The 16,468-nt window shown below is 44.5% G+C and overlaps 1 protein-coding gene across 2 annotated transcripts in view; it reads left to right on the plus strand.

Moving 5' to 3' along the window:
* ZNF292 (zinc finger protein 292) overlaps positions 1-16,468 on the plus strand; it is a 670,886-nt gene that overhangs the window by 487,177 nt on the left and 167,241 nt on the right. For both annotated transcript variants that reach the window (XM_078648177.1, XM_078648178.1), the window contains exon 7: positions 9,682-9,823. In XM_078648177.1, the coding sequence (XP_078504303.1) occupies positions 9,682-9,823 (142 nt within the window). The remainder of the gene's footprint in view (positions 1-9,681; positions 9,824-16,468) is intronic.

A 16,468-nucleotide genomic window follows, 5' to 3' on the forward strand; every position in this document is an offset into this window, starting at 1 on the left:
CTACTCTCGTAGCGCATGGCTATGCGCATGGAATATCTGCCAGGAGATCCTCCTGGTTGCGTCTCGCAGCTCTGAAACCAGAGGCCTAAGCTCGAATCTTGAACTTGACCTTTTCAGGAACTTCATTGTTTGGGGCAAGTACTGATGAGGAAATGCAGCGCATGAAGGCAGAGTTGGACACTCTCAAGGCCGTAGTTCAAAAAGAAATATCGCTCCTACAACAAAGGCTCTTCTAAACAGCAGGTTCAAAACCCTCATTGGCAGAAAAGTCGAGTCCAGCAGGGACAGCAGAAGTCTCAGTTCAGAGGCATGCGTAATTCCAGAGGAGGAGGGAATCAACGCCAGGGCAACAATTCCATCAAAGCCCAATCTAAGCAATGAGTCTTTCCTTCCCCCTGCGCTGTGGAACACTCCAGTGGGGGGGGGGGGAAGCATCGCGCATCACATGGCAGAGTGGCAAGCCATTACGAAAGACTGTTGGGTGTTGACTACACTTCAGAATGGATACTGTCTTTGTTTCCTTTGTTTGCCTCCTTCAGTTCCTCCAATGCCAACATCAAATCATCAACTACACCTTTTAAAAAAAAATAGCTACACTCCTCAAAAAAGTCAGCCATCGAGAGGGTGCCAATGTCTCAAAGGGGGATAGGAGTGTACTCACGATATTTTCTGGTTAGAAAAAAGGGCCAAAAGGCAGAATACAGACCCATTCTGGACTTGAGAAAACTCAACCTGCATGTCAAAAAAGAAAAGTATCGCACCAAATATATCCACATCTCAGGAGGAGAGATTGGATGTGTTTGCTGGACCTACAAGATGCCTACTTTCATGTATCAATACACCTCAAGCACAGGAGATTTCCTCAGTTCTGGGTGGGGATCTCCCACTACCAGTTCAAAGTCCTTCCGTTTGGGTTGAAGTCTGCTCCCCAGGTGTTCACGAAGTGTGTTGCAGTAGTAGCAGCTGCACTACGCCGCAGGGGGTCTTCGTATACCCATACCTGGACGATTGGCTGTTGAAAGGTCCTTTCCCAGACAGTGTAAGAAGTCAATTCCAGACCTGCATCCAGCTCTGCCAGCGGCTGGGACTACATGTCAACTTCAACAATTCAGTCTCTCAGCCCACCCAGAATATTCACTTCCTAGGAGCTCTGCTGGACTCGGAGGTAGGAAAAGTGTTTCCTTCGGAGGAGAGACAGTGTTCTATAACTCAGAAGTGTCAGCTGGTACTTCGCAACAAGGCTCAGAAAATGCGGAAAATTGCCTCCCTGCTAGGGTCGATGGCATCATGCATTTTCCTGGTCCCGAATGCCAGACTTCGGATGCGTCCTCTTCAGCAGGATCGGGAGGACAAATGGGATCAGCAGTCAGATCACTGGGACGACCAGATTACTCTGTCAGAAGCAGCTCGAGCTTCCATTCAGTGGTGGACAAAGAAGCAGAATATGCAGGTGGGAGTTCTGTTCCATCAACCTCCTCCTGCACAGACATTGATCACAGATGCGTCTTTGAAAGCCTGGGAGCTCACATGGGTCAGCTCCAAGTGCAGGGTCTGTGGTCTTCCAAAGAAAGCACCTACCATATCAACATGTTGGAGTTGAGAGCAGTCCACCTAGCCCTCAAAGCGTTCCTTCCCTCGCTTCAAGAAGCTTCAGTATTAGTACAGACTGACAACACCACCACAATGTACTACTTGAGCAAGCAGGGGGGAACACGCTCAAGGACTCTTTCATTGGAAGCCCAACGCATCTGGCATTGGCTTCTGGCTCGTAAGTTGTCCGTCACAGCAGTCCACCTCCTAGGAAACAGAATGTGAGGGCGGACGCACTAAGCCGGCATTTCGAAGACAGGGAAGACTGGGTTCTCAACGACGCAGTAGTAGAAGACGTTTTCCAGTCTTGGGGTCGTCCCACCATAGATCTGTTCGCGGACGACGAAAACACCAAATGCTGAGACGTCGCCTCAAGGTTTTACCGACCAGGATCGGAAGGGAATGCCCTTTTGACAGACTGGTCAGAGGAATTTGTGTACACCTTTCCACCCCTTCCACTGATCCTGAAGGTGGTGAGCAAGCTGACACAATTGTGCACAACGATGATCTTCATTGCCCCGACTGGCCGAGGCAATGGTGGTACACGGACCTGCTTCACCTGTCAGTGACTCCTCACATGAGGCTAACATGCAGGCTGGACCTGTTATCCAAGATGAACGGGAGGATTCATCATCCCAACCTTCCGTCACTGAGCTTGGCAGCATGACTCCTGAGGTCATACAATACGGCCCTCTAGGTCTGCCGCAGGACTGCATGTCCATCCTAAAAGAGGCGAGACGTCCTTCCACAAGACATTCTTATGCATGCAAATGGAAGCGCTTCTATATGTGGTGTATGCAGAATGGTCATAATCCTGTTAAGTGTCAGGAAGAAGCAGTTCTTCCCTATTTATTGTATCTGGCTAAGGCAGGTTCAAAGTTTAATTCTGTTAAGGTGCATTTAGCTGCTATAACAGCTTATAGGCGGTTATCTTCTCACCCACCCCTCTTTTTCCAGTTGCCAGCTGTAAAGGACTTCCTGCAAGGGTTGAAAAAAGTGTACCCTCCAGTGCGTCCTCCTTCTCCTCCCTGGGAGCTGAACCTGGTCCTATCAAAGCTAATGGGTCCTCCTTTTGAACCCATTCATAAAGCTACTTTGCAGCACCTTTCCTGGAAAGCTGCTTTTTTGGTGGCAATCAAGTCCGCTCGTAGGGTGAGCGAGATCCAAGCTCTCTGTTCCAAGGAACCCTATACTGTGTTTCATTTGAAAAGAGTGGTACTAAGAACACATCCGTCTTTTCTTCCTAAAGTGGTGTCAGATTTCCATGTCAATCAGACCATTTCTCTGCCCACATCTCTTTCCCAATCCCTCTACTCCAGCTGAGAGGGCTTTGCATTCTTTGGACCTGAAAAGGGTTTTAAAATTCTATCTGGATAGGTCCAAGTCTATACGTCAGTCTGATCAACTATTTGTTAACTATGGATCGATCAGAACAGGTCATGCAGCCTCGAAACGTCCTATTTCGAGATGGATCGTTTCGTGTATCAAGCTTGCTTACCAGTTGGCGCAGAAGACTCTAGGGTTTTCTCCCAAGGCACATTCCACCAGGGGTAGAGCTGCGACTGCGGCTTTTCTCCATAATGTGCCCATGTCTGAGATCTGTAAGGCGGTGACCTGGAGGTCCGTCCATACATTTACCAGACATTACTGTCTTGATTCTGACACTAGAGCAGATACCCAGGTAGGCCAGGCCTCCTTGCGGAAACTGTTTAACAGCTGAATTCTAGGCTGTTATGATTGTTTTTTGTTTGGGTCATGTACTTCTCATTTACCTGCAGGTGGTTGATGGGCTTGCTATTCTATTCAGTGCTTATGACTATTGACGAGGATCCCCTGGAAGAGAAGGATACGTTACTTACCTGTAATCCTAGTTCTCTTCCAGGGGTATCCTCATCAAAGTTATAAGCAACCCACCCGCCTCCCCAGGTCAATGAGATTTGTAAATCTCCGACTTATGGTTGAGCCCTGACTTCAGGGTTAGGCAAAGAACAACTGACCTAACTGCCATCCCCGAGGCATGATGGGAAGCCTGGGGTCATGGCTGCCTTAAAGGCACGGTGCCAGATTTTGTTGAAAATGCTTTCATTTTCTATGTTATTGCTTTTCAATGCAGCCTGTGGCTAACAATGTCTATTTATTAGCAATTCTCAGGATTTATGAGTGTTTTTACTCATTAAAACACAAAGTTCAAGGGCTATTAGACCTAATGTGTTTTTTATTTCTTTGCTAATTTCAGTGCATGTATGAGTGATTACATTGTTTAGCCTCAGTTTTGGGGCTGCATTGTTATGAGAAAAAATAATATATGTACATACATATATGTGGAGCGAGATACATATGTTTTTCCATATATATTTTTATATTGTTTCCGGGGTCCAGCACATGGGCGAGAATATTCAGTGCTTATGACTTTGATGAGGATACCCCTGGAAGAGAACTAGGATTACAGGTAAGTAACTTATCCTGACTACGCAATGGGATAAGAGTTTTAAACTGATGAGTTGGAACGTGAATGGTCTGGGGGACAAAGTAAAGCGTTGTGTAGTGCTGCAATATATCAGGCATCACGCCTCTGATGTGGTAGTGCTTCAAGAAACACATCTGGTGGGAAATGCATGTAGAGCCCTGGATCGGTGGGGATACAAGTTAGTAGCACATGTGGGCTTCACCACGGGCTCGCGAGGAATGGGTATACTGCTGAAGAAATCCTTCCCAATGACAGTGCAATCCTCTTGGGCGGACACATGGGGGAGGTACATAGGCATCACGGGACAATGGGAGGGAACCACGTTTACCCTTATGTCCGTGTATGTGCCACCGGGCCTTCAGGGACTCTCATTTAAAGACATGGGTTCTATCCTACTGGCGGTACTGGACGGTCTCCTAGAAGTGGGAGGGGACCTTAACTCTGTGGTCTCTGTTATGTTAGAACGACACCCACCGCGAGAACTCTGCCCCTCCAATCGCTGGCTCCCGAACTTTCTGGAAGCTCTAGGGCTTATAGATACATGGCAAGCGTATCACCCTGACACCATCCAGCACACCTATCACTCTGGTGCTCACATTAGCCAGACGCAAATTTATTACCTACTTGTCCTGCCGGACCAACTGGCACTCATTCAGGAGGTCGGACACATGGCGAGAGGTATATCGGATCACTCCCCGTTGTGGGCTCAATTCGTTATCGGACAGCGCAGAGTGGGAAGGGTTGCGCCCATTAACCCCTGGCACCTCTTCAACCCGGTGGTTCGTAAAGCAATACAAGCCTCCAAAGAACACTACTTCCAAGAAAATGAGGGCTCAGTGCACTCCCACCAGACGCTGTGGGAAGTGTTCAAATCAGTGGTAAGTGGACAAGCACTCTTCCAAATAACGGGGGCACGAAAGGAGAAGGCCAAAGAGGGGGTTGCCTTAGAAGATGAAATTTCCCGTTGGGAAGAGGAGACTGAAGGCGGGTCCAATCCGGATAAGCTCCATGTCCTACAGCTGAAGCAAGACAGTTACAAAGCCTTGGTGACTGACAGAGCCAAAGCAATCGGAAGAGAGACGCAGGGTAGAATATATGATCAGGGGGACAAAGCGGGGAAACGAATTGCATGGTTGGACAAAAAAGAACTAGCTAGTAGATCGGTGCCAGAGTTAATCGACAGGGCGGGACACCGGATCACGGACCCCCATGAGATTGCAAACACATTTGCGGCTAACTATAGGGAGACATATTGCTCGCAATCACCTTACACGATACACAACTCCCAATTTCTCCTAAAAGATATAACTCTGCCAAAACTTGCAGCTGCAGAATTAGATTACTTAAAGTGTGCTCTTACAACAGATGAGATTGCCCAAACAATCAGAAGACTTAAATCTGGGAAGGCATCAAGCCCCAACAGCTTGCCGATTGAACTTTACAAACTCAGGCCTGATAAAATTGCCCCGCACCTGCGTGCAATGTTCAATGACCGTAAAGAAAAGGGGGAACTGCCACAGGATAAACAAATAGAGACTCTGGTGACAGTACACAAGGAGGGCAAGACTAGGACGGACTGTGCTTCATATAGGCCAATCTCTTTACTTAATGCTGAACCTAAGATCTTGGCTAAGCTACTAGGCTGGTCAAGGTGATCAGTGGACTGGTTCATCCGGACCAATCAGGCTTTATGTCACAGCGTAACACTGCCTTGAGCTTACGTAGAGTACATGGAGAGATGGGGAAGGGCACCCATCATACAGGAAGCGGCGATAATCGTGTCATTAGATGCCACGATGGCGTTTGATACGATTGTGTTGCTGTATCTATTTGCAGTTCTAGTAAAAATGGGACTTGGTCCCTGATTTATCTAGTGGGTTCAGCTCCTTTATTCGAAGCCTCTAGCCCAAGAGTTGTTAACAATAAAAAGTCCGAAATCTTCACCCTGAGTAGAGAGCCTCGTCAGGGTTTCCCCGCTCCTGTTTGCATTGGCGTTGGAGCCCTTGGCGTCCTGGATACGGAGAGACCCGGTGATACGTGGACTGAGGTGGGCAGACACGTGAGAAGACCGTATCTCCTTGTATGCTGATGACATACTCCTGTTTTTGGCCTCACCAAAGGCATCCCTCATAGCTGTACTAGACATCTTTGCAGTCTTTGGCAGATACTCCGGAAACTCGATCCACTGGAGTAATTCTGTAATATGTCCTCAATGGACCCCAGTCTGACCTCCCCAGGGCATGCCCTTGCAGATTACCAAGGTGGGCTTTAAGTACCTAGGCATCTATATCACAGCTCCTACGAGTAGATTTGCCCGTAATCTCCTCCTGCCCCTACAGAGATTGAAGAGGGATTTGAAACGCTGGAAGGCGCTTCCACTCTTTGTTGGTCAGGGCATCCTTATTTAAAATGATGTCCTTGTCACGCTTCCTGTATGTGTTGCAGAGCTCATCGGATCTTGTCCCTTCAAGCTACTTAAAAAAATTTTTCAAGCCTGCAGAGAAGCCTGATGTGGAGTGGGAGGCCATGTATAGCACTCTCCAAACTAAATCTCAACTGGTACGATGGGGGTATTGGTCTCCCTGACCTTAAAAGATATTACTGGGCAGAACATCTAGCTGCTATAAATCATGGCACGTATAGGCGAGCTGATGACCCAGGCTATGCAGTGGATAGATGGCTACTGCCGGGAGGGAACTACAACAGGGCTCTATATACAAACAAAGGGAAACTCCTTCTGACTGGGCAGACTAAGCATTCGTGCAAATTTGGCATGCCGTTAATAGAAGTCCGGGATGGGAACGCAAAGCAACATTGGCTACCCCCCTGTGGGACTCCGACCTACTTTGGAACTTGTGGAAAACTAAAGGCTTCGACAAATGGGACCTTATCGGCATATCTAGGATTGGTGACCTCTGGGTGAAGGGTGAGGTTCAACATTTCCCACCTTATAACAGGAGCACGATCTGGCCATCACAGAACATTTTAGTTACATACAGGTTCGGCAAGCACTACAGACATGCCTCCAGAAGGGAGAACCCCTCCTGAACCCTCGCCTCTAGAGGACAGGATTTTGGACGTATACTTGCGAACGAAAGCCATTTCGCTAACCTATAAAAAGTTGGTTAATAACTCAGTTGAACCCCTCCAGCGACTACGTGAAAAATAGGAAAGGAATGGCATTATTCTGGATGACGAAGATTGGGTAGGGGCGATCGCCTCCCCACAGGAAGTGGCTATATCAGCCAGATTACGACTGGTCCAGCTCAAAATACTGCACTGTGTCTACATGCCTGGACCATGTCTACTGAGAATGGGGAGGGTGGAGGATAGTAACTGTAGGAGGGGCTGTGGAGGTGAAGGCACTTTCCTGCACATACTCTGGGAATGTCCTCATATCCAGAGACATTGAAGGAGCAGTTCAGAGTATAAAAACTGTTCCCTACTGTGATGATTGCCAGCATGTAGGTGGATATCCTAGTGGATATTTTTTTGTGTCTTGCAAAACTTGCTGCAGAATAGCAAATGGTATGATTTCCAATCAAAACGTCACTTTCTCTGTGGAAATAAAGACTAATAGAAATGAATTGATTTTTGAAGTGCCAGGTTATTTTCACAGTCTTTTATTTGTTTGATGAATTTTCGATCAGTCATTAGGAAGAAGCCAAGAAAATGTATTTGTCTAATGCAGATACTTTTATAAATAAGCAGTTGCCATTGTGTAGTTATGGTTCAGATGCACTTCCGTGGAAAAGGCATGTTTTTCATTTGCGTAGAACTTTTGACTCCGTGCATGAATCCACATCAAAACTAGAATTGACAATTGCTTGGTTTGGTCAGATAAAGTCGAAACAGATTTAAGAGTGGGGGCGTTAAGTTTTTTTTCCTATTTAGGTCCCATAGGAGATTGATTGTCCTTGTGACTGCAGCAAACAATGCTGAACAAATTTGCCCAACAATTGGCATGCAACTAGAACTTTGCTTAAAATGTTTCTTTATATTATGTAAATCCAATCAGTAGTTTATTATGACTTATAACCCTATAGAAATGTTGCAAGATGGGCCTGAAAGCTATACATTTTTGATATCTCTGCAGTTTTAAATCTCAAGCAAAAAATCACTACTCCTGTCATTAACATTTTCATTTGATATCAAATGCGATTGACTTCAGAATGGGTGTGAATTTTTATTTTTGACTGTCTTGAAACTAGTGTAAAAAATATTCCACAGCCTTATTGAGAAGGATGGGAACCATAAGAGTTGCCAGATCCTAGTAGAGTGCTAAGGGGCTCCCAGAATTGTGGAAAAAATGCACGGAAAAAGCACACACAAAAATGTGCTTTTGGCATAAAAATCACAATTGTCACAAACATTTTAATTAAACTATTTTAAGGACATCAGAAAACCAGTGTTTTATGGTGGAAAATGAAGGTTTGGAAATTGCGAGTGTTCAGCAAAACATTTGTAAAAATGAAAAATATGGGAACATTCTCCTAAAAAAATGCAGGGCATAGCCAACAAAGATTGTTCACACTGGGGGTTAGCTACCCAAAGCATGTGGATTGCACAGCCTGGCCACAGGTCATGTCATTAAGCCAACCCCTGCAGCGCACAGCAAAAGCTTGGCACAGCTGGGGTTTTCGTGCGCGCTGAGGTTTGGGCCATCACCACCAGACATACACTTATCTTGCAGACTAACTGCCCAGCACACCCGTAGCATGACACCATAAGACTCCAGATGATGAAAAGCAAAATAAGACAGACCTTTTCCTTCTATACATTCTAGGATCTGGAACAACTTCCCTATAAGCATCAGGACCATCCCAACGCTGCTACAGTTTAGAAAAGATTTGCAAACACATCTTTTAAAGACCAATACATCAAATTGCATTAAGAGGCCACAAATCTGCTAGCCCTCCTGTCACTCATTGACTTTATACTTGTCTTTGACCCTGTGCCTTTTGGTGAGGTTTCCACTATAGAAGTACTCCATACATTCATATTAAACTGTTCATTTGGCTGTAAGGGCTGACACTCGAGTGGGTCAAGCTTCTCTAAGGATTTGCTTTCAGTAAAAACTTCTATTCCTATCTTCTAAAGAGGAGGAAGACATTGCTGTGAATGCTGTTCTATAGTTAAGACTCTGGGGTGGATCCAGTGTTGACGACGCCAAAGTTACTTATCCATCATACTGGCTGGCCGGTGAGGGCATCCTTCCTATATTCGTATCCTATTGTCCTTACTGTATTCCTGAAATATTGCCTGTATGTCTGAATACTAAAACAATAATTCTGTTGCCAAAATCTCTCATTTTAAAAATACAATTTCAAGGTGTAGTCACCTTTTGTAAACGCCTACAGCAATTCCAACCATTACTACTTTCATTTCTGAATTTCCGAAACATTTTATAAAACTGGGTTGGAATAAGAACTTTTTTATTCAGACTGTTAAGCAAATTGGATTTTTTGAGGTGCTATTTGGCAACTGAGTTATTAATTCCAAGGTTATTTATGTGAATAGGATACCTTAGTTTGATCACTGTTATTACTACTATGTAACTTTCATCTTGTTTTTAAATTCCTTGCTGGCTTTTAATGGGTTACATTTTTTTCTATTATTTGTAGGGAATTGACGTTATTCTGGAGTAAACTACAGCAGCGAGTAGATCCTTCTGTACAAGTCTATTTAGAAAGGTGTCGTCAGCTTTCTTTGTTAACCAAAACAGTCTATCACATTTTCTTTCTGATCAAAATCATACAGTCAGAGGTAAATATTTCTTATTGCATTCTATGTGTTAATTGTGGATTCTTAATGTATGTATAGCCACTTTGATGGTGTTATTGTGAATTAATAATTAATGCAGGAACGTCTAAATGTGCTGTTCTCCCAGCATAGTTTCTTACTGATCTCCCTCGGATATAAAAGAAATGTAAGAATTTTTCTTACTTTTCAATTGTTGGGAGGTAGAAGTGTAGATTGGCCCCAAAGCCAAAGCTGTCGCTGAAAGAGGACTTCGCTAGTGATTCCTTATATCGTCTATCCAACACTTCTGCTATTGTTTCAGATCTGAAGTACATCCCAAAATTTGTTTCAAATTTCATTTTCTTTTTTTGCCAATGGAGACTGTCTTTTTCGGACAGGAGTTTTGCTCATTTGGGAGTTTTAGTTGTGCATCCTCGTATATTCTAACTGATTTCAATCACTGAAAAGATTTTCTGCTACTAGAAAATAGTTTTTTCCTCCACATAAATAGGATTATGAGGGGAAAATTGTTAGAAATATAAATGCTCAATGACAAGGACATGGGTTGAGGCAAGTCCGTTTATTAGGAATACCAACTAAATAGTAGCAGAGGGTCAGACCCTCAAATGAGGGAGGGAGGGAAAAGTGTGTCTGTAGACGGACAGCGAAATCATTCACTGGGTACTCTCCAGTAGTTTAGAGATGTTCCCATCAGAGTTCCAACCTGTACCGCCCTACATCATTTGGGAACGAGACACATTGCGCATGGGAAGGAGTACCCAATGTAAGATTTGGCAAAATTTCGCCCCTTCTGTCTTCTGTGTCCCAATGTGTATAAACAAATTGTGTTAAAGAGAAGTGGTATAAAATTGGGTAAAAGGGAGGAAAATTAGTTTAATTGGCACCTCCCCTTCCCAACAATAAAAACAGTGCAAAAGGTAGTGTTAACAAATAACTACCCTGATGTTAGTAATGGTCGACACGTTTCTGCAGTTTACCTAGGGCCCATAGGTCACCTACTGCTTCATCAGGACCTTGTATGCTACTGCTAAATCTAGTGAGTAAACAAAAAAAGTGGGGGTGAAATAATAATCATCACCTGCAATTCTCCCAATGATCTGGAGAATGTAGCCCCACCTCACCTGGCCACAGCGCAGGTATGACGGAGCACCGCTCTGTCCGTCGGTACTCCGGACGTCCTTCTGGGCTGTCTGTGGGAGGTCACCTCCCACAGACAGCCCAGAACCTGCGCTGTGGCCAGGTGAGGTGGGGCTACATTCTAGGTAAACTGCAGAAACATGTCGACCATTACTAACACAATTTGTTTTTCACTATTTAGCACTGCTTGTCAGATACCACCCGATACCTATTGAACATCTATACACATTGGGACACAGAAGACAGAAGGGGCGAAATTTTGCCAAATCTTACATTGGGTACTCCTTCCCGTGCGCAATGTGTCTGGTTCCCAAATGATGTAGGGCGGTACAGGTTGGAACTCTGATGGGAACATCTCTAAACTACTGGAGAGTACCCAGTGAATGATTTCGCTGTCCGTCTACAGACACACTTTTCCCTCCCTCCCTCATTTGAGGGTCTGACCCTCTGCTACTATTTAGTTGGTATTCCTGTAGTCTTAAGGGCTGTAGCACTGTTGGTCGTTAAATATTCCCTTGGACCCCCTTTCGCGTTATAAAAGTCCGTTTATTAACCATCCACTCTCCTCACTGGAGAGTGTCCCAACATTCCATGGCAAGCTTCAGGGCAGGGAATACCAACTGGGTCATAGGGTATGGGGTGGATGGGACATACCATTATGGAGATAAGGTTACAACACATCTCCTTTCCATAGGGGTGACACAAAACAATGAAAAGGACCCACGGAGGTGGGATAGAACTGTACTAAGACGCAATAAGAAGGTAAACTGAACACAGAACATTACTCATGCGCATTTACAATTTTGTCAAAGCTCCACCATTGACCATTTTCAAGTTGAACCACATTCTTAAGCACTTTAGCAATTTTACAGGGCAAATAGTATTTGCTTTGGGTGGCTCCCACTTTGGTGTTCTTTCTGGCTTGTACCCTGTCACCTACCGCCCACTTGGAATCCTTCACCCCATGTTTAGTATCATACCACCTCTTGTAACTGTCTTGGTGGAGTTGAACATTCTCTGCCATTGCTTCCCGATCCACTACTCTGGGCTCACCCCCACTCAGCCAACTAGGATTCAGCTTGGTGCAGCGTTCTTTCCCACGCAGTGCTACAAAGGGTGAAATGCCTGTGACCTTATTAGGGGAAGTGTGGTAAGCCCACAGACACCTTCTCAGGGACCCTTCTATGTCATGCCCATTGGTTGCAGCTAATTGGATATGTTCCTTTATGATTCTGTTTGCCCGTTCGACTAGACCGTTGGCTTTGGGGCAGTATAAATCTGTGGTCTCATGTTAGATGTCCAAACCCTTGAGGAATGCACACATCTCTTCCGAGCAAAACTGCACGCCGTTATCTGTCACCAAAGTCACTGGAATGCCTTCTTCGACAAATACTCCATTCAAGAACTCGATCACTGTCCTTGTAGTGACGGTGTGGACAAACTTCTGCTTGATCCAATGGGTAGTGTAATTGATTAAAACCAGCATGAACCTCCTCCTCTCACCTAGTTCCTGCATGGGTCCGATAATGTCCATGGCCAGCTTGCTCCATGGTTTGGTTGGCACAATCACTGGAGATAATGGTGACTTCTGTACCGCCTTAGATTTGTCACTTTTGGCACACGCCCCACAATCCTTAACGGCTTGTTCAGTCATGGCATCCATCCTGGGGAACCAGAAACTGGACCGGACTCTGGCTTTAGTAAGGCTGCGCCCCAGGTGGCCTTCATGTGCCAAGTCGATGATTTTTTTCCTGAGGCTCTTGGGAGGAACCACTCTATGATTGCGATAGATTCTGCCTTTTATTAAACTTAATTCATTTCTCACTTCCCAATACTCTTCTATGCCAGCCTCAAGTTCACTCTTCTTGTTTGGCCATCCTTTTTCCATGTACACTTTCAGCACGTCTAATTCCTTATCATCTTCCGTCTCTTTCTCCCACTCCTTTTCCGTGATTGCAGGCATCTCTGTCATTAGTATAGGACTGTCGAGAGCTTCTTCTCTTTCCCCCACATCTGGTAACGGTGACCTTGACAGGAAATCCGCGATCTTATTCTCCTTTCCTGGCACGTACTCCACATTGAAGTTCTAGTGCTCCAGCCCCAGGATCCATCTGCTGATGCGTGGTGTACAATTCTCTAATCCCTTTACGGAAAAGATGAAGGGGAGGGGTGTATGATCGGTCCGGATGGAGAACCTTAAACCCCACAAGAAAAACTTGAAATGTCTAACAGCCCAGAAGTAGGCCAAAGCCTCCCTTTCAATTACGGAATAGTTCCGTTCAGGGTTTGTGAGACTCCGGGATGCAAACGCACTGATTTTCTCCTCTTTTCCATCCTTCTGTATCAGGGTTGCACCCAGGCCTTTGTTAGATGCATCTGTGGCCAAGATGGTTTTCTTTGATGCATCAAATGTTCCTAATGCTGGAGAGGTTATTAATTCCTCTTTTAGTGACTTAACCACAGCATCATGCTCTTTGTTCCATTGGAAATCCTTGTTTCTCTTCATTAACTCCCTCATGGGCTCACACTTGGCAGCAAAATTGTCCACGTATTTTGACATATACTCTAAAAGTCCTAAGAAGGACTTTAATTCTTCTTTGTTCTTGGGGCTGGGTGCTTCCTTCACTGCTTGGATTAGGCTGCCCTTCGATCTGAATCCATCTTCTGTAATCTTGTGGCCTAAATACTCAACTTCCCTTACTTTTATTTTGCATTTTTCTTTCTTCACAGTCAGACCGGCCTCCATGAGCCTGCTAAACACTTGTTTCACGGCCCCATCATGTTCTTCCTCAGATTGGCCATAGACCAGGATGTCGTCCTGGAAACACATGGTGTGTTCCACTCCTTCTAAAATTTTCTGCATAGCTTTCTGGAATACAGCTGCTCCGACGCTAGGCCAATAGGCATCCGTTTGAACATGTATACCCCGGAAGGGGTGATGAACGCCGTGAGGGGCCTTGATTCTGGATGGAGTTCAATTTGGTGATATGCCATGGACAGGTCAATCACGCTGAAGTATTTAGCCGGGCTCGTGGTGCTCAGCATTTCGTTAATTATGGGCAAGGGATGTCTTTCCGCCCAAATATTGTCGTTGAGACTGCGCATACCTTCCCCATTGGCTTTGGCTGCGATGACAATCGGAGCCAACCACTCTGAGCAGGTTATAGGTTGTATTATATCTAACTCACAAAGTTTGCGCAATTCTTCAAGGGGTATTTTCAATTTGTGGGGCACAGGCCGTAGTTTATGTACGACTGGTCTAGCGTTATATTTCAACTTGATTCTGAGCTGAAACTTGTGTAGACAACCAAGCTCTTCCTTGAATAGTTGCCAAAATTCTTCACAAATGTTTTCACTTTTCTGGGACCTGTCAGTGAGCAAAACTTGTTCAGTACTATTGGGATCTAGGATGATACCCAGCTCTTTTTGGTGAACCCATCCCAGTAAATTTGATCCTAATTCCACTACATACACTGTTCCATACGTTTCCCTGTCTGTAAAGCGTAGTTGTACACTTTTCATGCCTACCAAAGGTATTTTCCCCTTGTTATACCCTGTGGGAGAAATGTCAGGCATTTTCAACTGTTTCATATTACAGTTTTCCATGGACACAAAGTCATCGTTGTTCAGTAAGGTGTATGGTGAGCATGAATCTGCATACATTTCTACACATTGGTCATCGAGGAAGACATCATATTTGGGGTAAATAGAGTTTGCAGTACTATCTATGTCTTTTACTTGCAAAATTATCTTCTCGCTTCTTTGTTCTATACATACAAGCGCTCCTTCTCTGGAATGGCACCCAGGATCTGGAATGCGCTCCCGCCTGAAACTAGGCTGATCTCCTCCACTGCACTCTTCAAGAAAGAGGTGAAAACCATCCTTCTGGCCAAGATCTCCTGAACCTTATTGGTGCTGGATCAGAGATTCTGCATTGCTTTGTATCACTGTTCACCTTGTCCTCTGGCACTATACTTCTAACTTGATGTTGTCACTACCAATATATGATACACGTTGGTTTACTGATTCACTCTCCCGATGCCCCCACTCAGTGTTCTCGCTACACTAAGACTTTGGTACAAGCCATCCACACACCCAAGGTGCACATGAACACCTCTGTAGTGGGATCAATGACTTGTACCGTCTTATATTACTTGTTTACCTGATTGTATATTGATATGTTTTATGTATGTTTACTATTATCCTACCATGTTAGTGACTACTATACTGCTCCCATTATCTCTGTTCACTTCTACTGCCCCTACCCTGTCTTTGTGAAGCGCTCTGATATCTGTAAGGATCTTGTTCGCGCTATATAAAACGTTGAATAAATAAATAAATAAATAAATACACTTGACTTCCCTGGCTGCACTCTTCTCCATATTCCTACCCTCATTTCTAGTGTGTTGTTCACCATCTCTACATACTCTCGCGAAATGCCCCCTCCTATTACATTTTTTACATGTGACAAACCTGGCAGGGCACTGGAAAAAAATTGCAAAATGGTTATTGCTGCCGCACCTGTAGCATTTAGGACCCTTCTCCTTTGGTTCTCCTCTCACACTGTAATTTTCTCTAGACCTAATCTTACACACCTCATTACAATCTTCTTCGACCTTTACAGAAGCTACTTCCTCCCCATTGCTTTTCATTTCTTTAATGCATCTTGCCGTGTGTTCTACAGACTTGGCTATTTCGATGGCTTCTCTTAACCATGGGTTTTTTGCTAACAACTTCTCCTGGATGCGTGGGTTATTCATGCATCTTACAAGTTGGTCCCTTATAAGAGAATCAGTTAAGATACCAAACTCACATAGCTGTGTTAGTCCCCACAATGCTGCAATAAAATTTTGCACAGACTCTTGCTTGCCTTGACATTTTTTGAAAAACTTATGGCGTTCCAACACTACATTTACCATGTCCCCAAAATGTTCCTCTAGCTTTTTCATAGTTTGCTCATACACATCAACACCTGTCTCATCCTCTCCCTCCTGTTCTAGCATAGGTAGAGATTCATAGACCTTGCGTCCTTGCCTACCCAAATTGTGTAAAAATATGTGTTTTTTCCTTTCTGGTTTGTATTTTTCGCCCCCAACAGCTATTAAATATGATTCAAATAGTTTCACCCACTCCTTCCAACTGGTTTCCGGTTCGCCTATCTCATTCAAAAAAGGTGGGGGTTGGCTCATGCTTGCTGCTGCCATGGTTACACCACTACACAGATAAAGGAAATATATATATCTTATAGTATTACACCACCAACGTTGGGCTATAGATACAGGAGTGACACCTGAAAGAGTAGCTCTTCACCAATAAATGTTTACATATAGAGTATATATATATATATATATATATATATATATATCACTTCACAAAAAAAAAAAATATATATATATAAGGTCTCAATACAGTTAATGGTAGTGGACTACAGACTGCTCCTCCAGCTCCACACAGCCCATAGGATATCACACTCTCCACCACGATCTGAAAATATAGTGTCCCCGAACTCCT

Source organism: Lissotriton helveticus, chromosome 6 (genome assembly GCF_964261635.1).
Source record: "Lissotriton helveticus chromosome 6, aLisHel1.1, whole genome shotgun sequence".
In the NCBI taxonomy this organism is placed as follows: Eukaryota; Metazoa; Chordata; class Amphibia; order Caudata; family Salamandridae; genus Lissotriton; species Lissotriton helveticus.